The 25,157-nt window shown below is 40.7% G+C and overlaps 1 protein-coding gene across 3 annotated transcripts; it reads right to left on the reverse strand.

Moving 5' to 3' along the window:
- Window positions 1–577: 577 nt before the first annotated feature.
- MMRN2 (multimerin 2) lies at window positions 578–21,956 on the reverse strand. 3 transcript variants are annotated; one of them, XM_015633012.3, is made up of 7 exons: window positions 21,366–21,955; window positions 11,669–11,791; window positions 11,288–11,394; window positions 9,248–9,313; window positions 8,000–8,173; window positions 5,037–6,941; window positions 578–4,022 (listed from the first exon to the last, which is right to left on the reverse strand). In XM_015633012.3, the coding sequence occupies exons 1-7, from the start codon at window positions 21,641–21,643 to the stop codon at window positions 3,634–3,636; spliced, it is 3,042 nt and encodes a 1,013-aa protein (XP_015488498.1). In that variant the 5' UTR covers window positions 21,644–21,955; the 3' UTR covers window positions 578–3,633. The 3 variants fall into 3 exon arrangements, with proteins under 3 accessions (XP_015488498.1, XP_015488499.1, XP_015488500.1); XM_015633013.3 differs by lacking the exon at window positions 8,000–8,173 and having other exon boundaries at window positions 21,366–21,956; XM_015633014.3 differs by lacking the exons at window positions 8,000–8,173; window positions 9,248–9,313 and having other exon boundaries at window positions 21,366–21,956.
- Window positions 21,957–25,157: the final 3,201 nt, after the last annotated feature.

The following is a 25,157-nucleotide window of genomic DNA, read 5'->3' on the forward strand; positions in this document are numbered from 1 at the left end:
GGGAAACGGCCACCGGGTGGTGCTGTGTCCTAAAGAAAGGGTTTGGAAAAAAACCGGGGAGTTTTGAGCCATGAAAGTGAGTTCTGCCTGCTAGTAATAAATACCAAAATGTTCTCCATTATAAATGGGTGGGTTTGGCCATTATATAAAATATGTTAATGAAGAGCTTGCATCAGTATCTAAGAGGTGAAACAGCTGTATCCAGTGAAATGTGTAAACACCCTGCATGGATGTTTTGTGGGCATACCAAAAAGCAAACTGAGTAGTTAGCAAACTGAATCACAAGCTTTTAAATAATAATAAGAAGAAGTATCACTAAATTCAGAAAGGGTCAGATTTAATTCTATTAATTTCCTTAATTCCTTCTGCAGTTTTGTCTTCACCTTTCCCCAAAACACCACTTTGGTCTTTCTCACTGATGTTAATGCAGTAAATCAGTATCAACCATGAATCTGAGCCATGGAAGGACCACTGCTGTGGGCTGACCACCTCCTGACTCAGCTTCATGAGGAGACCTCCATGGACTTCAGACTCTGTTTGATGTGTGTATTATCTGCAGAATGCAGGCACTGCTGGATCTATAGAAAGTAAAATTATTTATATATGATACAGTGGGTACTTGAATTTGGAGTACAGTAAGGAGATTGTCTTATTAATGGAAAAGAAAAAAAAACAAAAACCATTAGGAGACCTTAATTTTAAAATATACTATAAAATACTGGCATTCATAAAGCAGCAGACTCCTTGAAGGCACTAAGATGCACAGCTTTCTACCTTATTGCAATGCTTAGTGGTTTGAGCTGGAAATAAAGAAACTTGAAGCAGTGGCAATGTGTTCTGGCAGGTTTCTAGGAGGTACTAAAAGCTGTTGGAAGCTTTTATTTTTAAATATGAGAGTCAGATTGACATTACATCTATCTGTATCCTGGAGTGAGCACACATTTCTCTGTCTATTGCTGCCTGGCCATCAGGCACATTAGTGTAGCCAGTCTGCTGTGAGGGAAACCGAAGTTCTTACAGACAACTCTTCTCAGTGCCTATGATCAACTTCAGGTTGATTTTCATGTTTGGAAATTCTCCAGAATCCACTGAGCCAACCAATAGCTATGTTTTAAATTTTAAATTATCTTCATTGAATTTGTTCCTCTAGTTTGAGTAAAAATACAGGTCATAGTGAGGTGGCTGTGTTAATCTAATAAAAAACCCCAAACAACCATCCCACAAAAAAATGCAGGAGTGGTTTAGATGGAGGCTTATGAAAAAGCTGGTTTATTGCTTTGAACAAACAAAACCACAGTAGGTTAATCATCATTCTCTTGTTGCTTGAGAAGGAAGTCAGTCTTCCTGGCTTATGCAGCCTGCAGAGTGATTTAACCCATTGTCTTTCATTAATTTCTTGCCTCATAGTCTAAAAATTAGTCTTCCAGTCAAGCGTGTCTTCTTTGTATGTGCAGGTGGCTAACTTAAGCACATATTTGAAGATGTCTTTAAAATACAAAAGCATCTTTATATTAGCATTTTGTTCACTCCGGAGTCAGTGTTCTCTGAACTCATCTGGAATATTCTTCAACAAAAGTAAACTCTGGTAAGCACAAGGAAGGACACCAAACCTGTAGAAGTCCTGGCTGGATGAACTGCAATGCTACTTCCTGTGTCCATTTCCAAATGGTTTTCATTCCATTTGAAGCTTTCTGTCAAAACTTTAAAAATAAAGTGTTTTGAAATATATATGCATATCATATCCCCCATATGCAACATACATATTCCCCAGCAGTATTTATTTGTGGAACTTGGCTGGTAGGTGCAGAATTGGTGTGTGCTGAAGATGAGATGTTCCTTGAACCATCCTGGCCTAGGCAGCACACTTGGCCTGGCTCTACTGAACACTGCCACCACAAAAGTCAGGAATTGGAGGAACACTGGTAAAAACCCATCCGAGACACCCAGGATGGTAGCTTTCTAGTGAAAGAACCTAATCTTACAATTTGATGGTTTTCTTCATTTTACCTCTTCAATTTTATTCTTCTCTTTCTTCCCTCAGGTATTTTGAGCAAAAGTGGGACAGAAAGGGACACTGAGTTTGCAGGCACTTGGTGCTGCCTGTAGCAGAGCAGTGTGAGCAGTGGCTCTGTGCTAGAAAAACAGGGACACCTGGGCATCTCCTGTGGAAATCAGCATTAGCCAGGAGGAGATAAGGAGCCGTTTTTGTTGCTAGTTTTCTTGGATTTTTCAGGATAGAGAAAACAATCTTCTCAGCAAGTCAGTAGCTGAAATTGCTTTGTAGCTTTATTTCAAAAGATATGTATTATCTGCTTGTCAAAGTGTTGCTTTAAGTGCATTGTGTGTTGGTACCAATGTGTTGGGGGTATTTAACAAGTAATGATAGTTTAGCATTGCTTAGAATACAGGTAGGTGGGGAGAAAATGCTTAACAGCAGAATAGATTTGTTAAAAAATTCTACCTTAAAAGGGTGCAATTTACATAATAAGAATTTATATTGTCATCAAAAGTACTGGAAATTTCAAAGTGCATTTCATTTTGGCAAATTTAATTGTTTTAATATTGCTTTGTAAGGTATTAGGATAGACAAAAATACCACAATAATTGACCTTCTTCAAAGTGAAAGTCTTTAGGAAGTTTTATTTGACAGAAAAAAAGACATGACCAGGTATGGTCACCTTGAAGTTTTGGAAATTAAAAAAACAAACCCTCTACATTTCACAAGTTCTAGTCTTTGTTTACTCTTAATTACAGATTTCTATTCAGCAATGACACCAGACCAATGAGCTTGCCTTTTGGTTTTAGTTTTGCTTGCTTGGTTTTAAAATACTTACTAAAGGCTGAAATCTGGGCTGAATTCATGATAATCTCCAGGATTAACTGTAAAAATAAACTGCATTTTCACCAATACTTCTAAAATATCATTGACATTTTCCTAGTGTCCAAATGTAAATGTAATTCATCTTAACAATGCTTTATATTTTTGCAGTGTAGCTGAAATACATCACAGGCCCAGAAACAAAGAGTGGGCCATTTACAAGATCCTTGCTTGCAGATACTGGCAATAGAGTGAATTTTACTGGGTTTGATGGATCTCTTCTAGTGTTTCTGTTGTGCACAGACTGAAACATTGGAGTGGGTTGCAGGAGTTTCCAAGATAGTCTGTGGTCCACAGAGAACTAAAAGGTAAAATTTCCCTGGCTTCTGGGTTTTAAGGTACCATTGACATGAGAGTGTGTAGTCCTAGCTAAAATCTTTTCCTTGCCACTGATGGGGGTATTTGCCATGGGAGGATGTTCTTTTTGCCAAGGGAAAGGAGAAATTTGCGTTAAAAGTGAAGAAAGTCCCACAAAACATTTATGTGCAATTCTCACATTGGAAGGATTTTGGAATGTGTGTGCTGGTACATCTGGAGTCCAAACTGTTAGCTTTTCACTTGAAGGAAAATCCCATTGCTGCTCATAAGCAACTAATCAAAAGCCAAACACTTCCAGAAAAGAAGCATGAAGACAAACCTAGAGTAGTGCTATGTTTAAACACATGCAGTAGCATTGAATACATCACAGATGAAGCAATAGTGAATGCATCCATTTCATCTATGGAAAGAGATTAATAAAACATAAATGTCGTTATTCAAGTTTTAGATATTAGGAATCCACCCATAGTTGTCCCAGGTGGGCTTCGTTTCACTACAGAGCCGTGTAGCAATTCAAAGCACACTGTCTCCCCCTTCTCCATTTCTGCCATAGCAAAAGTAGTCATGGTGTTTCCATGTGGGCTTTTCCTCTGACTGCTTGAGAGAGTTCTTTTGTACCCACGGCTGAAGGAGAGTTGTCCCAGTGCTGGTCCTGAGCTGAACTCCACAGAGATGACAAACAGGTAGACACCTTTGTGTGGTGCTTTAAAGTGGCCGTGTTCAGAGAAATAGCTGTTTCCATAATTGAGATACGTTTCATTAAACCTCACGGTTTTTTCTTTATCCTTTCTTTCTGAGAATCCCACATGGAATGCCACCAATGAGTCTGAAAAAGAAAGAGAACAGGATTTTAGCAGTGAATGAGCACTCTTCTGTCTCCAGATTCATCAGGATGGGAGATAAGGTGAATCCCTGTCAGGCCTGATTTTTGTATGCTGCTTTGACACTGGAAATGGTATGTGCACTGAAGTAGATCAAATGATTCTCTGGAAGTCCTGGAAAAGTATAACAGTGGGACCACCCAGGGGAAAAAAATAGCAATTTTTTAACTGTCCTAAAAATAAATTAGGTAAGAATATGTTTTCTACTTTTTCAGTCTTAAGTACAGTTTTGCAGCACAATGGCCTAAAGGGGCTGATTTTTGCTCTATGTTATTTGTCCACAGCAAGAGCTGCAATCATAAAAGCCAACGTTAAAGCTGTGATGGTTGTAATTACCAGGTGCTTATGGTCACATGTTTACAGGGAAAGAGAAGTGGCCAGTCCCAGTGAAGAATAAGCTGAAAATTTTTCTCTGAAGCTTAGTTGTAAGAGGGAGAGTATATGCTCTCTGGTCAGTCCTGCCTGTTCCACTTGTGCAAATTGTAGCATTTAATGCAAATTATAGTTCATTTAATGCATCTGTCTGCCTTGGGAAGGATTTGGTTCGTTGAGTACTCTCCTTCCAGATTCAAGTAACAAAGTAACAGGGAAAAAGAAGCATTCCACATCAATTTCCAAAGAGAAAACTGCTAGTGCATTAGCATGAACATCTACAAACATTTGTCTTCTAAACACCCAAAGTTGAATTAGTTCAAGGCCAATTTCCTAGCAGCTATAAGAGGTGTAATTTTATTTGCCTTGAGCAAAACACAGCACAATATTGACTTGGTTCTCACGCAAACTGCTTTTTTTGGTGGAGGGGGAAGATGTAAGTAATGTCAGAATTTCTTCCTTCAGCATCCCACAAAATACCTGACAGTTGTCATAACTAATACTAATATGCTCTGTGTGTGGAACTTGCAGCAGGGCCCAGAAAGAAGCTAGACCTGCACGTGAGCAAGTAAAAGAAAAGAACATACCTTTTTCCACAAGTTCTGTCTGTGCTGTGTTTCTTCCACTTATCATTTGTGTATTTCCTCTGTGCTTCTCAGGCCTCTTCTTGTCTCTTTGCTTGTCTTGACCTTTCTGTTGCCTTCTCCCTTTTTTGTTCAGCATTGACTGAATCTTTGTAACATCCAGACTTATATTTGAGTCAACTAATTCTTCATTAGTTCCAAATAGCTTTTTAAAAGTCAGCAGATGTTCCTCCAGATTCCGTTTGATGGTTTCTAAATCTGCAGAGAGAGTTTCTACAGAAGCGTTGAGTGGCTCAATTGCATTTGCTATTGTATGGTTGCTGCAGAGACTCACGTCACCTCTGGATTCATGCCTCTTGATTGCCAAGCTCAGATGTTTGATATCATTCTTCAGAGTCATGATATCATTATAAGCTGAGCTGTCCAAGGAATCATCTTTGGCAGCCTCATAGTTAGGTTCCATGTGTTCTATGATGCTGCGTTGACTGCTGACTTCATGTAGAGTAGAGGAGGTTTGTGTTTCTTCCTTGGGGTGCTTAGGAGGCATGTGAGCATCATGATTATTCTGGTGACGTCTCTGCAAGAGATGAAATCTCCTTGCAAGAGATTCTAAAGTCACATTTTGTTCTTGCAGTTTATCTGAGAAGTATCTGAGAGATTCTTGAAGCTGAAATACTGATGGTATTAGGCTACTAAAGTCATCTTCAAAAAAGACATCCAGAAATTCGTGTCTCAGTAAAGCCTCCAGTGCTTCTTCGTGCCGCATTGCATCTTTCAAAAGAGAGCTAAAAGAACTGTTGAGATACTTGATGTGTCGATGAATTTCTTCATCTTTCTTCTTCAGCAAGCCTATGTCTTCTGAAAAAGCAGTAACCTGTGACTGAAGCTGTCTGTTCTCTTCTTGACGGAGGTTAAGAGATAGATGGATGGATGGAATAGCTGAGGAGAGCTCTTCAATTTCACTCTTGAAGAAATCTCTGAAAACTAACTCTAAGTGCTTCATATCCTTTGGCTGGATATCTTCAAGGGAATAAGTGCTATTCCTGAGATCTTCCTTCAGTACATCAGTGTCAGAAGATAACCTCTGGCAATTGCATTCCTCCATGTACCGCAGCAGATCTGAATAGTTTTCCTGAAGGTTTGAGAGAGTGTAGTTGAGGTCTGATATCTGCCTTTCCACTGCTGCATTGTTTTCTTCCATAATAACTGATTTCTCAGCCAAAGTTATTGTAATATCTTCTGGCCTATACTTGGAGATGTTTTTCTTTAACTCCTTAAACCACCTCTCTAAAACTGCAATATTCTGAAAGGCCACATCTGACTCCATGTAAAGTTCTTTAAGCTGCTTTGCATGCCCTGACAGAATGTCATTCATTTGTTTGATGGTTAATTGGCTGCTTTCATCTTTGGGACCCTGATGAGAAGAGAGTTCTGTTATATTTTTTTTCAAAGCCTCCAATTTATTTTCAAGAAGATTTTGCTCTTGTTTCATGTTTGCTATGCTGTTGTTCAGAGCTAAGAAATGGGAATGCTGTATCTTATGAAGCTTCTTGAGTTTCGTGTCAGTATCTGCCTTGATCATACTGAGATTATAGTGAATATTAGCCTGCTGAATGTGCACTTGGTTCTCTATATCTCTTTTTGCCTGATCAACTTTCATGATGCTTTCTTGGACTTTTGATTCAAATTTCGTTCCCAGCTCCTGGAATTCCTTCTTGGGCACGGTGCTCTCTTGGAACCTTTCTATGCTTTTCCTGTTGGCTTCCACATCATGGGACAGGTTTCTTACTATGTTGGAGAGGTTCTGTAAGCTTCTGTTGAAGCTTGCCCACATTGGGTTAAAATGTCTCCTAAGAAAATTCTCCACATGAGGAAACAAAACTTGCTGCAGAAGCCTTTCTTGATGATCTGTTAATACAGTTGAAAAAAAAAAAAAAGATCAAATTCTGCTTTTGGAACACAGTCTAGCCAGGATAACTCAAGTGTGCATTTTTCTATAGTAGCTGCCATCTTACTTCCCAGAATCTGACCTCAAATGATAAATTTCAACAATTGCAAAAATAGCTTCGTGTTAAATCAAGGTTACTGTAAAGCACATGGTGTCAATCAGTGCACAGAAAATAACTTGGATATGTATTGACTTCCCCATTTATGTCTTAAAAATTGTGCTTTTGGAAATCCCTGGACAAGTGGTTTTTCCAGTGGCCATAACTGTCCATTTTCCCAACAGTTCTTAGTTGGTGGGCTCTTCCTTTTCTGACTGTATCGTAATCTTTTTCTCATGCTTTCAACTCCACACGGTTATACAATATCCTAGCAGCTGAATATTCCAGGTCACGAGTAAATAACTTGAAAAACCTGTGAAGTATCTGGATTATATGGAAATTATACTAACACTCAGTTTCTAACTTTAAAGTTCAAACCTGAGTGCCCTGAAGTTCACTGAGTACCATAGTCTGTATCCTTAGAAAATGTTTCTGCAAGCCAGTGGATCACTATAGTGGGTTAAATTTAGCAGCTCTTGTTTTCCCACTCCTTTATATGGCAGGAGGAGTGTTCCAGAGATAGGTCAAATGTTTCATTTATACATGTAACTGCAGTGTGCTATTTGACACATCAGAGCATATAGCATGAATATGGGAAAAGAACAGGTGTAAACTCTGCATCCCCACAGAAGAGAAGAAGCCATAGAAGCAGAATGGTAAGGTTAACAAATTTTAAATACAAGCAACCTCTTTATTCTGTGATTAAGGCATGTTCAGAACTCTGCCTTTCCTCTCATTTCCCATTTTGAGTTACTCTTTGGTTCATTCATTTACATTGGGATTGCACCCATTTTTTCTTTCTTTATAAGCAACCAGCAGAACAAGGAATATCAGGGTACATTTGTTCTCACGTTTTCTTTCTGATCTGTGTGGTTTCACAGGGCCTGTCATGGGCTGATAATTCTGCATCAGTCCTCTCACCTGAATTGCTCTGGTTCACTTCTAACACCATGCTTGTACCGTTGTTTTCAAATAGTCTCTGTAAGTCACCTAAGGTGCTGGCTGCTTGATGAATATCACTTTGAAGATCATCCAGTAAAGCCTCATGATTTTGAATGACTTCGAACATTTCTCTTGAATCCACTGATGTTGACACTAGTCACAAGATTAGAAAAACAAAGTCATGCAACAGGGTGCAGCGACCGGGTGACAGGTATTCATGCAAGACCTCTGAGAACACCTGTCTGGTTTTCACTCTGAAAATTTTGCACTGACATTTAGGGAGTCTGTTGATTTCTGGCACCTTAAATTACAGTTTATCTGCAAGGATTTTTTTCAACAGTGATGAAAACCTAATATATTCAAATATTTGCAGAGAACTTCAGCTACAACCAGTGTGATGGTAGTAAAATGCTCTTAATTAGAAATCTCCCCATGCCATAAAAATATTTTGGAATACTAACTCTTTTCAAACCGTTGACTGAAAGGATGGCAAGGCTTTACAACCTAGGATAAAAGGAGGGGATGGAAGAGCAATTGAGACTTTCTACTGAGGAATCAGGAGCACAGTGTTAAGTGTCAGAGCTTATGGTGGGGCCCTTTAAGTGATGTTTTTCTAAATAAATACTTTTGAATTTGAGCTGTAGGTTTCCAAGTGTGCAATACTTCCCAGAAGCTAATTGCTGAAAGGCACTTAATAGCTCTGCAAGCAACACCCTTTCCCAGGTGGTAAAGGGAAGGCCCTTCTTGTTACCTACACTGGTAGGGTGGAGTTCCTGAGATACAAATCTATGGTACCTTGTAATTGTAATCTTAGAGCTACTCAGGGGCTGTTCTGAAGCAGCATTTGCAGTGGATTGTTTTTCTGGTAGGTTTGTGAACATGGTGTGCTGTCCTGTGAACCCAGTTTGCATAGCAAGGGGTTAACATCCATGCCACTGAAATGGGTAAGGCTCTGCACCAGCTGGCATTCACTGATGACCAGACAGCTTTGAAACTTTGGGATGCTTTGTTGTGAGCATTCACAGAGTTTTATAGCAAAAGCCCTCATTTTTGTCAATAAATGTATTGTTTCAAAACTTTCCCAGAGAATGCTTTCCCAGATTGTCCATAGCTTGTCACTTTAAAATTACAGCTTAAATTTTTTTTTAATTTTTTTTTCTTTTTTATTCCCCTGATCAGTGTCTGAGCGGTAAAAGGATGACAAGCAAAATAACTTCAAGCACATACTGTGGTTTGAGATCTCTTCTTCTCGTCCTTCAGTTTCAGTTCCTGGCAGCAGAATAAAATTAGGATCTGGAATCAAGATACGATACAGCTGTGAAAATTTTTTTGGTGCAGAAATGGCTACATTTTAGCAAGGCCACACAGGAATTTCATGTTGTGTAACTGGTGTGGAGACAGGCTTCCTGGGGAAAGAACACTTTCTATGCAGAACTCACTTTCCTTGCACTAGCAAACAGCACTGCATACGTGGCAGTGCTGTGCAGTATAGCATGGAGATTTTTATCTCATGCCAAATTATTGCTCATAAGAAATTAGTCTATTGCAAATAAATGGGGCTTTTTTTTCTTTTCTGGGGATCCCATCTAGAGATCTGCAAATCCCTCTTCCTTGTTCGACAGTTACCTGAACATTTTGGTGGCAGCATCAATGAATGATGCTGTACAAATGAGGAGATAATGAAACAGGTGCTGGCTTTGGTCAATGAGTGTTAACAACAGAGACACCAAAATGGTTGCACTGCATTTGGTAATATCTTTCCAACATGATGAGTGAAGTTCACCATCTAGAGATCAACACACAAATGAAAGCTATCTGTGAAGAAAAGCTAAACCTACAGAGATTTTTATCTGTGGAGTCTGTAGGTGAGTTCAGACATATGTTTGCCTTTTTTGTTATGGTTGCCTTAATTGCTAGAGGGAATTACCTTTTATCCATTTTAATTCCATTTAAGTTCTTAAATCTGTTTAAATTCTGCTTTTGAGTATTACTTGTTAAATCCTGCCAATGCCATTTTTAAACCACCATTCAGTTTTTAAACCACACTGTCTCCCCTCTCTCTTTATTAGCAGCTGCACAGATCTTAGATCTTAGAATCCTAAGTTTGTGTTTGGGTTGGAAGAGGCCTTAAAAACCATCTGTTTCCCACCCCCTCACCATGGCAGGGAACCTTCCACTACACCAGGCTGCTCAGAGACCCATCCAACTTGGCCTTGAATACTTCCAAAAATGGGGCACCCACAGCTTCTCTGGGAGACCTGTTCCAGTGCCTCACCACCATCTCTGTAAAGTGTTCTTCCTAATACCTAATACCTAATCTAAACCTGCCCAATTTCAGTTTGAAGCTATTTCCCCTGGTCTTACCACTGCATCCTCTTGTGAAAAGTCCCTCTCCAACTCTCTTGCAGCCCCATTAGCCACTGAAGGGTGCTCTAAGGTCCCCTCTGAGCCTTTTCTTCCCCAGGCTGAGCAGTCCCAGCTCTCTCAGCCAGCCTCCATAGCAGAAGTGCTTCTGGACTCACTCCAACAGGTCCATGTCCTTAAGGTGAAGACCCCAGAGCTTGATGCAAGACTCCAAGTGGAGTCTTAGGAGGATGGAGTAGAGGGGCAAAATCCAGTCCCTCAACCTGCTGCCCCCACTGCTTTCTTCAACAGTGCAGTGGATTACAGAAGTTCACTCTAAAGGCTGTTCCTGGAGCTTTCACGGAGGTTCCAGTCTGGGCATTGTTCCTGCCTGTGCTGTGGAGCTGCTCCTGGCTCAAGGAGCCAGTGCTTTGCAGCCAGGGTAAGCAGAGGTGGGGAGCAATGCAGAGTGAAGGCTGCCCTCTCCTCTGAACCTGGACACCTTGTGATTCCCAAGCCAGATGATTTCATCCTGTGCTGACCATAGGGACATTTCACACACTTGTGTTGCTTTCTGATGTCACCAGTTTCTACCTGGAATTAGGCATTCTTAGATGGACTTGTCTAAGATGGACCTCTGACAGGCTTCCCAGCAAATTAATACCTTTCTCCATGTGCAAAGATTACAAAGGTGCTATTAACAGAAGAGTAAGTAGCTAATGATATTTAACTATTAATTGCAGCTAATTATAACTGCTCTTGTCTCAAAGTACCAGTGATTTGGGACATAGCAAAAAAAGCCATAGGAAAAAACCAAGGCATCAGTTCTGGAAAAAAAAGAGAAAAATTAGGAAAATTCATTTCTTGCCATTGTGCCTGGCATTTAGACATTCATTCCTATGTTTGTTCTCCAGCTTTGCTTACCACGTTGTTTACAGTCCTTGCCAGTAAATCCAGGGCAGCACTTCCACTGCAAAGACTTCAAAGCCTTCTGTTTCACTTGGTAGACTGGCTTCAGAGCTGTCCTGTACCTGGGGAAGAAGGGTCTGGGCATTAGATTTATTGTAACAGAGTCCTTTTCAATCAGGTTTGGATTGATCCTGAACTTCTGTAGTATTCTGATGAGGTATAGAGAGAGTTTTATTATTAAACACATTATTCCAAAATGTCACAGATACCAAGGAAGATAGAAATTTGTTTAAAACTCCCCTAGAAATAATGATGAGGCTTCAGAACTGTTGAAAACATCCTTTAGATACTTCAGAGAAAATTCTGTTCTCCTCTGGTTTTACTTAGGACACTTACATGATCTTCTGGCAGTCTGGGGCTCCGTTTGGGCAGGGCTGTTGGGAGTTGACAATGTACTTCTCCTTCATGCAGGCTTCTATGTATGTGACCAGCCGGGACTGCGTGAAGGAACACCAGTTCCTAGGGAAGAAAAACGTGGGAAAAGAGTTTTAAATAGGTCTCTAAGTCTCTGGCTGTAACAGTGCCAAGAAAAAGTGAAATGCAGAAGGGCCTTTATTTTTACTTTTGTATTTTTTCCCAGCTGTATGATGAGGAAAGTGGAAAATGCTTTCTACCTTCTCCCTCCACTCCCAGTTCGTTTGTTTTCATTTGAGATGTTTATCTGAGTTTGTTATGAAAGGGCTGATTGTCTAAACTTTGATGCATTAGTTCCATTTCCAATCCTTTCATTTTGCAGGAGAAATTTCCAACCCATGATAACCTGCGGGTTAATGTCACTTTAAATGTCAAATTGCCTTTCTAGGCATATTGCCATTTCAGATGCCTAATGACTGACTCATCAGGTTGAGGCAGACCGCTTCTGCAAATATTATCTGACTTTAACTCCATTAATAATATCTTCCTAAGTATTGCTTCTTCAAGGTAATATAGTAAGTGATTGGATTTTATTAAATAGGGTAGCTTCAAAATAATTTCTCCCATCACCTACAAGAAAATAATAATGGGGGGGAAAAGGTTTGTTTTATTTTTATGTTTCTAGCAAGGACAAGTGACTTTTAGTAGTTTTAATAGTCTGATTAATTTTCCAAGTCAGAATTACATAGGCAGCTATTAATCCCAGAGTGTAGGTGAACCTGTTCCTTTAAAGTCAAGACTTGGCTGCTGTTTGATGGTTTAATCCAAGACCAGAAGGGGCAGGAAGTGACAAGCAATAACTATAATGGAAACAGATGAACTTCAGGCAGTATATTTTTAAATGGGAATACAGGAACCAAATCTCTGACTATCAGCATATATGGAAAAAGTTTGCCCCTCTCAGGGAGTTGGCAAAACAATGGGGAACCGAGTCCTGCACGAAAGCAGAAGCTGGAACTGCAGCAGCCAGGAGAAGGGGAGGAAGCTGGAAACATCAGCATGGAAGGGCAGACAGCCTGGGCTAGCTAGGAACAGTTCACCAGCCTTGCTGGGCCATAGCCTGTTTTGCTCCCCTGTTTCTCAAGGAAATGTGACGGAGATTTCAGCAAGCACTCATGCAAGCAAAATTCTTTATCTGCTAGAAGCAAGAGCAGGAACCTGGCAAAGCATGCAGTGCTGGGAAAGCAGGGCAGGAGAGGAGATTGTTGCCTTTGTAGTGATTTCCAGCCAAAACAACTTGTTTGAGTTGTAGCTTTGAGGCCTTTGCAAGTGACTTGGGGAAATTTTGGGGCTGTAATCAGTGGGAGTCTTGGTTCTTACAGGACTGAACTAGAAGACAAATCATCACATTTTTATTGAAGCATTACTCTTCCAGAGTCAAACACTCTGCTTGTGTCAGAGTGTAAAACCACTCAGTAAAATCCAGCAGACCAGCATACATGCTCTGGTGACATCTGAGGTCTTTATAAGCCTGTGGCACTTTTCTGGTATTTGGTGTCAGTTCAATAACTCTAAAACAAAGACGTGGTTTGTGCTTGGTTTTGGGCTGTCCTCTCTCATGTGCTTGGCAAAGCATGGCTGGGAGAGGCTTTCCCCCCTCAAATCCTCTCTACTTTTTTCCTGGGGAAATGAAGTGTCCAGGCACTGTTGCTGGAGCTGGCTGGTATCGTTGCTAGGTGCAGGATCCCTGCCCCTGCCAGTGGGATGCCTGCCAGATCCAGGCAGGAGTCTGCATTCAGCGTGGAAACCTCCTTTTAAAACAGGATTCTTTGGCTGCAGGGTTTTGTTCTTTCCTAATGAAAACAATCCACACCCAGTGAATCATCATCTAGGCTGATTTTTTTTTTCCCACCATATGCAAGTCCTTCCTAAGAAGTCCTTGGAGTCGTGTCAGCCACGCAGAGCAAAGCCAAGTGTTGCACATGCATCAACCTGTGTGAGCAAGAATGAGACACTGTGAGGCTGTGAGTGCTTTTGCTGTATTGCACAGGTGGATGTGCACACACATGGAACAGGAAACACACGGATTCCTTTTTAAAACATGTGAATGTGTTGGAGGAACTGGTGGGCTTCCAACTTGTCAAAGCGGGTTATGTTGTGTGAGAAATTTAATCAGTGGTTGATCCCAACTTGATGTTTTGGACAACTACTAGTATTCTGCAGAATGAATAGCATGAGGAAATAAAAAAAAAAAAAAAAAAAAGATTAATATGATGGGCTCTCAATCAAAACTTCCTTTAAGGCTGGTCACAGTTCTTTATGTCCAGTTTTCTTTACTATATATTCATTGGTTTTCTCTCACTTGATCTTAAATGTTTCTTTTTGGAGCTGAAGGGCTATGTAATATTTTTGTTTGTAATATGTAATGTTTTTGTTTTAATCACAAAAACTTTCAGAGGTTTTGAGTTCCATAAAACTTATCAAAGTTTATTCTTTCCTCAAATAAGTAGATAAGGCCTATAATGAGCTGCCAAATTATTGCATGTGCCCAAAGATGAAACTTCTATTGCAGTATTTTTTTACAACTTGTCAAATGCTTCCTTTAGGGAAACTTTGCTATCTGTAACTAAAAATACTCCTTAACGGGATTAACCTTGAGGGAAAATATGTCATTCTTTAATGTTAAGTGCTACCATGTAAAAGACTGAGAAGGGCTTGATCTAAAGTTCAGTGAGGCAAGCAGGACTTCTCTGGCACCAAAGGCTCTGAATCAGCCTGTGAAATTTCAAAGAGCTGCCCCTTCACAAATAGCACTTTCTTGAGCTGGTTTCTGGAACACAGCAGCTTTGTGTTCTGCTGCTGCAGTTTTTTCCCCCTTTGTAACTATGTCGCTTCATTCACTGAATATGTTACCAACTTAACACCCTCTGCTTTTATTCTCTTTAATAGAGTTTCCTTTCGGTGCAAGCTTCTGCTGCCAGGGAGAGAGAGGGACAGAGAGAAGCTGCTCATGTGAGGAGAACAGAAAAGCCTTCCCTGTAATCTGGTGAATAGTAATGTTTATCAAAATGCTGAAAGTTAGAGCAACACTTGAGGGGACCCTTGGAAATTCAGGGTTGCAGACGTTCCATTTGTTCAGTGGCTTTTCCTGGTTCACACTCCAGAGAAATTAATCCCTTTTTTTTAAACCATGTAGTTTAAACCAGCCAAAAAAGTGTTTTAGTAATTTTCTTTGCTAGACTGTGGTGTTGGGTTTTTTTTTTCTTTCCCCTAGATTTCATTCAAATTATGAATTAATCTTTTTAAATAGAGTCTTCACATGTATCTATTCACTTCTGCCTAATTCTGAAATGACTGTATTCTTATGTCTGAGGTTAAATATATCTGATGACAAAGCATTCTGTATTTAAATAAGATTCAGCAAATGTAGGTTAGCTCAAGCTCTTTTTATTTGAAGCTTTCAGGTGTTTTTAGGTGATACTAAAATGATTTTTTTCTTACATTGGATCTAGTTCTGCTTTTACTGAAACATAGCAAAATGGAAGCATTTCTTTCTCTGATTCTAGGATTTGACTGTGCCACCTTATAGCATAGGAAACAAAATAAAACCCACAGAACCAGGAGAAAAGGTTAGATGGCTGCTCTGCAGTAATTGACTCTGCTCAGATGAATGTGGGGTAGTGTCTTTCCTTCATACAGACAATTACAGTGTGTTAGTGAGTGAGCATGAGTAATGCTCCCCAGCTCAGCAAGGGACTGACATACTTTAGTTCTCTTTGCTACATGTTCTCTTGATTGCCACTGCAGTGCATAATTTTAGATATTTCCTAGGTGAGTGGAATTTTTGCCTGAACAAAAGCTTCAGGAATTCAGGATGTTGGGATGTTTTTCATAAATTTTGTTATTCCTTTGGCTGAACTGGTCCAACTGAGTTGTCCTTCACCATCATTTTCCTCAGATTTCTATTCTCAAGGAAGCCAGTGTCTATAATTATTTTGAAAACTCCTGCCTAGCCATGCCTGTCTACTACTCACAGTGTGCAAAACTTTTCAAGACCATAACATTTTCCTATGCAGCACAAAAGGCACCAGATAAGCAGCAATGCGTGCTTAGAGTGCTGTAGGAACGTAGTAGAAGAGTGTTATTTTAGTTTAAACAAGTGATTTTCCACTGACTTGTACAGAATGACTTCTGATTTATAGCAGTTGAAGAGGAATATAAGAACGAGGCTTTAGCTGTGGTTGGTTTTTCCCTCTGTGCAGATTTCTCACTGACAAGAAAAAGCAGCCTCAATAAAACAGAAATAAAGTACTATATCTAAATTAATCTAAACTAAGACTGTGCATGTCAGTATTGAGACAGACGTATCTTTTTATAATTTATGGAATACAGGAAGTGTTCAGCTGTTGGGGAAGGCACTGGCTCTCCAAAGCAGCATGGTGTGCCACTGGGTTTTTAATTAACAGACAAGTGATGCCTGGTGGTCTGTCAGTGAATTCTCCAGCTCTTCCCAGGCAGCCAGCAGCCCTGTATTAGAACCAGACAACATAAACGCTCATATTTCTCCATCTTTGCCTCAAGAAAACTCCCAAAGCGAGTAGAACTCCTTCACAAGTAGGGTCTGGGATCTTCCTGTGTCTCATCCTGTGAAACGCGCTTGTTTTCACTGGAGTGAGAGCAGATTGGCTTGCAGTTCACCTCAACAAACTACTGAAAAGAGTGGCAGTGGTAGTTTCAAATGTGTGGGTTTCCATGCAGTGCTGGAAATCTTCCAGAACCCTGAGAAGTCCAGGCTGAATGCAGTGTGTATTCCAACAGTTAGACTGTTACCAATTGGGATAGTCCCATCCTGCAGGACGTCCTAAAACCGTAGTGCAGCGAAGACTTTCCGAGCAAGTGCAGGCCTGAACTTGGGAGCAAGAGTTCAAGGAACAGCAGGCTTGACTGGGAGCTGAATTTGAGCCAAATTCAACTGTTGTACAAACTGTTTCAGAGAAGTAAATGCAAGAGTTTTGTTCTCTTCAAGAGCATCCACAGCCATTTCCTCATTTCTCTTATCACCCCTGCAACTGAAGCTTTACAGCCCAGTGAGAGGGAAGCTTACACTTGGATTTTTTTCCTTTGATTCCTGCAGACTTAAGTTCATCCCTAGTACAACCTTGATCACTCCTTTGTCAGACCTCATCTGGAAGCAGGAATTGCAAGCAGTGGCCACCCTTTGGCACACCTGTGCTGATGCCAGGGGGTCAGAACTCCTTGGGAAGCCAAGCTTCCCACTGGCACATGCTCAGGGTGCAGGCAGTGTGCAACAAGGTTTGGAGTGACCGTGTTTGGGGCACAGGGGGAGATTTGTTCAGGGCTGCTTACTGATCTCCTGTTCAAGGGTCCCTGACCTGCAGGAGCAGGAAGGGGTTGGGTCCAGGTGGTGACAGTGCTGACAGTGATTCTGTGGCTGTGCTGAAACAGGAGCTCCTGTGCTATCTGCCAAAGAAATTAATTGCTGCAGCTTGCAATAATGAGTTATGAAACAAATCAATCCCATGGGCACAGAGGGCTCAATAACTCCTGCACTGTGTGGAATGGAGCTGTGTGATTTGCATCAAGCAGGCTAGTGTGGATCTGTTCCACCTGCAGCTGAGCTGCTCAACGACAGTGGCTATTGGAGATTATTGGAGAATTTCCTGAAGTCCTAAAGGAGCCAAGTGCATCACTTTGATAGGGAGCCATTACTTCTGTTGATGCACTTGGCACTGCAAAAGCTATTGCTGAGCACTCAGTGGCTGTGGCTTTGCAGGGTGCTGAAGATCACTTTTAGCTGCACTTCATCCAAACTGTTTTATATTAAATATGTTCTGTGCCTCTTCGGTGGGAAATTTCAGTATCCCATAAGCTTCCTACAAAAGCCCCTGCCCTCTTTCAAAGAAATGTGTGAGTCAGTGTGAAACTGGTCTTAATTAAATTAATGGATTCTTCCTGTAAAAGCACACAAAAAATAATAAGCTATTAAGACTGAACACTGACTTTCCTTAGAATAAGTGATTTGGTTTTTCTCTGCTTGTGTACCCTTGGGAGGATAGTTACATGTTTTGACTCACTGGGTAGTCATGAGAACAGGCCTGATTCTTTGTGGCTCCTTGAAGTGGAATGAGAGGAAGAGGTGTTTCAGAGATAACAACACACCTGGCTGACATCAGGAAACCTTCCTCTAATCAATAGTGACTTCACAGAATTGTGTGACCAAAACTCAAAGTATATTAATGAAATTAAGGATTTACTTAAGCTGAAGCTTTCTGCCTTTCCTATTTAACAGATCAGATGGTAGAGTTTGAGGACGTTTTCATTTTGCTTTTCCATTTCTTGTAGCTATATTGTAAGATGACACTGTTCATGGATGAAAAAGAAAGAAGTTAAAATGAACCCCCTTCCAAGCTGCAGGGCAAAAGCAGAACAGGGGCCACTTGGCAATGACTATACTTCTAGAAACAGAAGTTCTGTGAGACTTTGGATGGATGGGGAAGCCAACTGTAGTTGCTGTGCTCCTTCCCATTCCAGCACCACCGTCCATTTCTCCCTTACAGGGTGAGCCATCCACCTGGGGACTGGCTCCATCAGTGTGGTTCCTGAGGGGGAAGGTTAAAAATAACCTCTGCTTTTTCCTAAGATTATTTTTAGCCTGGAATGCTTAAGTGATCTGGTTTACAGTGTTACTTGACAGACAGGTCGGGCTAACTGAGGGAACAGGCAGCTTTGGGCTTTGCTGTCAGAGCTGCATGTGCCTTTTACATGCTTCATTTGTTTTGGTTTCTTTAATGAAATACAGCACTAAGTGCATGAAATCTGAGTTGTGAGCCTGACTGTTCCTGATGTACAGGTCTCTTAACTTCCCTTTTTAATTCTGCTGAAAGTTTTGGGTACGTGTGAATCCATTTACCTCAGCAGTAGAATAAAATAACTGAAATGAAACCATTCAGCTCATATGAGATACAGCTGCTGGGTAAAAAAAAAAAAAGCAGTATAAAAGTTGATTTCCTTTGGAAAGTTGGCTTCTTTTAATAGTTTTGATTTTGCACACATACAGACACTTGTCCACTTGAACGTGCAGAGCTTCTCATATTTGTTTAGATACAAGCAACAGCTGATATACTAAACTCTTACCTAGTTCTTCCTTTAAAGGCCAGTGACTTCTTACTGATATATATTTTAAAACTCTTACATGAAAAATTTTATTATTCTTAGAGGAATTAGCAAAATAACATATGCAAGCATTTGACTGGGATCTAATGAGTCATTTCATCTCACATGTTAAAACAGAAAGCAGAGGATTCTGACTAATACCTTTCACTACTTAGTCATGATGGTCTCAATTATTCAAATAACTGCAATATGAAAAATGATACTCTACATTTTTTTAAAATACAAGATTATTTTGTAACTACCACTATTCCTAATACAAAAAGAAAATAAGACATGGTTGAACAAAACACACCTTGCTTTTATTTTTTTTAAATAATGAGAGTCAAACCAAAACTTTGTTTGTTTCCTAGTTCTGCAGAAAAAGGTATTTTCTTATTTCAAAAGCAAACTAGATGTAAGACGTCATTTTGGTAGAAAACTCTTCTCCAACACCCTGGGCTTTTTTGGCATGTCTGTCACACCTTTTTAAGGCATGTCTTTCTCTCCCTTTATCTCTCAATTCCTGTTTAATTCCTGATCCTTTTCTTCTTGCTCTCCTCTTGAGAGATATAAACCCTGTTCCTCGATGTTTGTTTTTTTCCAGGGAATGTGTCACACTTGTAGGGAGGAAATACCAGATTCATGACAATATCTTCTCTGTGCATAGCAGGGCACTGCAGCCACAGCAGCTGACAGGCACACGAGGACTTCATGCTCTGAAAGTGTGTTGCTTCAACCATATTAGAATTTGGAGTGTGGTTACAAGAGAAATTGTATTGTCCCTTCTTGTTCTCCCTCTCTGCCTTTACTTTTAGATATAATTCTTTCAAAGTCTTGAATTTCTTTCCTAGGACCTAGCAGCTGCCTGGCCTTGTGTGTGGTCTAAGTGTGACAGCTCTATAAAATAATGAATACCTTAAATCTACTGCCAGGTTTGATTTGGATTGCCTGTAGTCATCCACATAGCTTTATAATTTGGAAGAATGTTATGATTTGACTCATTATGCAACTATCTCCATAAAAAGGAAGTATTTCTCTCCTTGGGAGGAAATTAGGATGAGTCATAGCTGGTATTGAGCTGAATTAGACAAGCTGGTACAGAACAGAGCTACAGAGTCAAGGAAGAAATCCTGATTAGGACAATATATTACAGCATCTTGCTGACCTGTAATGCTGACCTTTTTACAGCACTGAATTTTCACAGTACTGGGAGTTTTCAGAATGTTTTCAGCATTTGAACTAGCAGTCAAATGATTACCACCTTGCAGAGCAATTTGGAAGCCCAAGCTACCCCTTGGGCCTTGTTTCCTTCCTTTCACAGTGTCTGAACTGCATTAACCAGGACTTGGTTAATCGAACAGTGCCCATCAGGAAGCCTTGCAGGCTTTAGGAAGTGCCTCAGGGCTGTTAGGGGGAGGTACAGATTTGTGGGAAGGTGTAGAATGAAAGACAGCAAGGTTTTCATACACTCACTGTGTTACATGCAGAAAAGAGACCTTAATTTTACATACAAATGAGATTAGAAACAAGCTGGCATACTTCAGTTTGCATGAAAGGGAAGCATGTCATGAGCAAGGTTTTATAGTCTCTTTCCATCTCACTTTTTTCCTTTCCTCAAGAGCATTTAAAAGGAAAAATACCAGGGCATCCTAAAGCACTGAGCTGTGAATAGCCCTCGGTGTGCTGCTGTTTCAGCTCTCCTGAGCAGGGCTCTGCTGTACACATCCATCAAGGCTATAAAAGATTCATCCACTGTCCTGCTTGGTTTTCATCTATTTTAAACATTTAGAGACCTACTTACGTGCCCTGTAAAACTTACACAAATCATAGGCTTTGGGAATATTTCGAGTGAAGTACATGCCTTTTGCTCTCACAATGGCTGCTCTTCTGCTTACAGATTACTATGAAAAGCATTTTGCTGGCATGAAAACCTTTGGAAGGGGTGGGGGTGTGAAATTTGTAGGAATTTTAATGCTTATTCATTATTTCTTACTTTGTTGTATTTACTCCTCACTATTTTTATTTTGCTAACATCCTCTTTCTCTCTCCATTTCCAAGGCCCAAGTCTGCAGGCAGGCATATGCTGCTAATGAGCAAAGTTTGCCATGTACAACAGAAATAATCAGCATTGGCTGATGATAAGAAACAGTAAGTACATTAACAACTTCTAGTTCTGCTTTGCCAGAGGTAGTGTTTTGGTTTATAGCAGAACTGGGAGGCTTCTCCTCTGCCAGGTGTATGCACACCTCTAACCCCACTCTGCTGTTTCAGATTAAGCAAAGAGCTGGTCCCATCTGTGGTTTCATCCTCCACAAGCAATTCAGCTTTCTGCTTGTGTAGTTAAAGCATTTAAACCACTCTTGTTTGGATATAGATTGGCCCCTAGAATCTAGTGTATTTTAATGAGAAACTTCTAATGAAAACAGCCCTGTATCAACAGAATATAAAAGTATCAGAGAGGATTGCACTCTTGTTATGTGTAAGACAGACATGTTGGGGTACTTACCCATTTCGGGGCTGTGGGCTCTCAGCTTCAAAATCCCCTCTCTCTTCCTGATGTGAGGAGATCACACTTGAAGGGTAATCTTGAGTATCCTCCCCGAGCCCTTCTGCCTCCCAGTAACCTTCTTGGCGTGGCAGAGCTCTCTGGGGGTGTGCAGAGGTCTCATGAGCTCGTGGCTTTAGGCTGTGCACGGAACCATCACGAGATCCATGATGGTCTGCATGTTCCACCAGCTTTGCCAGTCCTGCTGTACTGCAGACCAGCAAAAGCTTCACGAGCATCCTGGGCTTCTTCCCCCCCAGTTACACCTGCCTCTTGTTCTTTTCTCTGAAGCTCAGCCTGAATTACTTCAGAAATGCCCCAGCAATATTCTTTAACTGGAAAGTTGGAAGAAGGAAGGAAAAAATAAAAAAAAAAAATTGCAACAAAGAGCGGAAAGAGCTTTCGGCCCTCCCAGCTACTGTGGAAACGTCGGTGGCTATTGAACAATGTGAGCCTGGTTCCTGTGTGGGGCTAAGACGTCTCTGACAGGGGGGGAAAAAGGTGGTAGGAATATAGCTTATTAAAGGAACTTCTGAGCTTGCCTGCCTTCTAAACTTATCTGTGAACAGGAACTTGGCTTTTATCAGCTGCCTTCTCCCTCAGGCACAGGAAAAGGATGTTAGCTTAAAGGAAAGGAAGAGAAAAGAAAGGAAAGAAAATCCTGAGTGCTCTAGCAGACTCTCACTGCACTGCCAGAAAATGTCACAGACCTGCCTGGTCCAGTGCTGCACATGGAAGTTTTTTCTACAGTTTAAAGGCTGAAATACCTTGGTTTTAGCAGCAGAGTATTTATGGTATGTAGAACAAATTGTGGGTGTTGAGGGACTCGGAGCAAATGTACAGTGAAAAAGAGCCTACAAACATCCATGCTTGTGAGACCTTTGCAAAGTAGCTCTGTGAATCACAGTCTGTTCCCATCCAAATGGAAGATTTTCATGAAGTTGTCCTTCAGGGAGCTCAGGATAATGGAGCATTTTTAAGAATTTCTGTTTGGGTTGTCACCTCTTGGTGTCAGGCCTAGGTTGCTTTTTTTGTTTTGTTTTGTTCATTTTGTATTTTTAATTAGCATTAAAAGAAAAGCCGCTAGCCAAGAGCTACTGTCAAGAGCTACCTCTGTCACCACATTCTAATAATAATTTTTTTTTAAGAAGGCTGTGGAGGTTGCATATGGTTTTCTTACTGGTTTTGCCTTGCTGGTGGCACTGCTTTTAGTTTTGTCGCTTTCATTAACTGTGTTTCTTCTTTCACTGCCTTGCAGGGTGATGTGCTCTGGCATTTTAAAGAATAAAGTGAAGGAGAATGATGCTCCACTGACAAAACAAATGGGAACACAGGACTGCTAGATCATCTTGCAGTGTGAATGATCACAAAGGAGCAGCCCAAAGTTCAGTATGTCCTGCAGAGCATTAAATGTAAAGCTTTTATGGATTCATTCCAATACCAGCTGAAAATAGAGGATAAAATCTCTCCAGGATTTTGGAAAGCCTTGTTATTAAAGGCTATGAATTTGCATCTCCTTCTCACTGGCTGGATTTGCACCCCTCTCCTGATGCCCCAATTTTATGCTTAATGGAAGAACATAGATAAACACAGAAGTGCCCTTCCTGACCTGGTAGGCACTGCTGCCTAAGAGCAGTGACAGCAGCGTATGGGGCCAGGTAGGGAGAGAGCTTGCTAATTCTAAGGAAAAACCTGTTCTTGCTGTAGCAGTCACTTCTCCAGGGAGATGAAATCACAAGGTCTGGACTGAAGGCTGAAAAAAATTATCAACTTCCTTCTGTTCCTTCCTGCTGCTTTTATTTCAGATTTGTGTGCATCCTGCCGTAACACATGTCAGTGTGTGAATATTTCATGTGCCATGTTTCACACAGAAATGTGCTTTTCTCACAAGTAACTGGATGTGACCTAAGCATTATATTTGTTTACGTATTAAGACCATCATCAGGAAGGAACTGAAGCAAGCATGAGACAAAACAAGCAGCAGGCTTATAACTTGACCTGCAGTGAGATCCTTGCTTGCAGAGAAGTGACTTTGTGCTGAAGGTGTTGAAGTCATTCTTCATGGGTGCAATCCCTCCCAAGTGGTGGGCCAGTATTTCTCTGCCATCCTTCTGGCTCAGAACATCTACTGCTCCTCCAGGTGCAAGAACCTGTTCTCTGTACCTTTGTAATGGTGCTGCCCTGTGGGTGCAGCAGGCACAGATTTGCAGGTTAATAATTTAGCGACGTTTTTTTGGTAGTGGTTGCGAAGGATGCTAAGTATGAAGCAAGGCAAGGGATCCCTTTCCTTGTGGTAGGCATAACATAGAATGCTGCCATGAAGACATGGAAGACATTCATTATTCAAAGGAACTCCCTTACTGAGCAGTAGTTGAGATTTTTGTGTAACAGCTGTTATAATTTGTGGTATCTGAATAACACGTTCAGGTTATACTGTTGGTTCAAAATATGAGATTTGCTGGCAGATTGAGCTGTAAGGTTTCTTTTATGTCTCTAGAGGAATAAGTATGAGGAGTGTACCTACTCAGGAATGAGATACACCACAACTTTGCCTTGTTTGTTTGTTTGTTTTTGTGTGCTGTTACCTCAGCATGGAACCAGGGAAAACAGACATACATTTGCTGTAACAACCTGCTCATTGCTTTCTGAGGTGTCTTCTAGGAGTGCACCCACTTCTAGATGTGCACCAGCTAACATCAGTAGATATTTAGTCACTCTTCAGTTGCCTAGTTGAGTGTTGGTGTGCATTACAGAGCTGGGTACCACTGCTCTAAAGAAAAAATGAGTTAAATCAATTTAAAAGATAGTTTGGAAAATTATTGGGAAAGTGTTACTGTGAAGTGTTACTCCAAAAATATACTTGAAACCCATTCAGTAAGTTATGTTATACTAATAGTGGTGTGGGGATGTTTGGAGATGCCCTTGTAGCTCTCACAGGTTTCTACTGGTTCTAAGAATACCTAGCCAAAGACATTGTTCCTCCACTCTTTGTCCCCAGTCACTAGTGGCCTTTTTTTCCCCTCTGTGCTCTTATTCATGAAAATACTTTCTCTTTAAGTATTTCTGAGAAGTTCTTCCTCAAAGTGTTCAAACTATTCTTCAGACTTCAAGCTAGTCTCTAAAGAGTTGATATTGCCAGTTATACCAGCTCGATCACTTATGCCCTGGCATCTTGCCAATAAGTGTCAGGACTGCTCTTGCCTTGTCTGGTAACTCTAACCATTTCCATTAAACACAGCTCTTAATGCCCTCTGATGTTGCCCACCCTGAGAATTCAGTGTCCTGTTTGCAGTTCCATAACCAAGTCATCAAATACCAGCACTGTCTCCTGGGAAATCTGTTTAAGGTGCAAAATCTTATCTTGGCCCTTTTCCTTTTGTTTAGGGTCAGAGCCCTGAAGCTACATCTGGATAGGAGGTGGCAACCTCAGAGTAAACAGTGCCAAACACTGTGTTTGATAAATGGCTGATCCAATAAATGGCTTGGCCGTTTGCTTGGGAAGCAAACGCTCTGGCTGTTCCAGTCAGCATGTCTCTGGAGAAACAACCCTTCAAAATTCAGTTTTCACTTAATAGATTCTCATGAATTTGTTTGTTTCTTTTCTGTCTTTCCAGATTCACTCCCTACTATGTGATGCTCTTAATTGCAGACTTAAATTCTGAATCTGTGTATTTAAAAGGAAAAAAAAAACCCTTGAAGAAATGTTTAAAAAGCCAAGAAAAGATGGAAAGCAGGTGTTGCTTTAGATTCATA

The sequence above is a fragment of the Parus major genome, chromosome 6 (assembly GCF_001522545.3).
Source record: "Parus major isolate Abel chromosome 6, Parus_major1.1, whole genome shotgun sequence".
Taxonomy (NCBI): Eukaryota; Metazoa; Chordata; class Aves; order Passeriformes; family Paridae; genus Parus; species Parus major.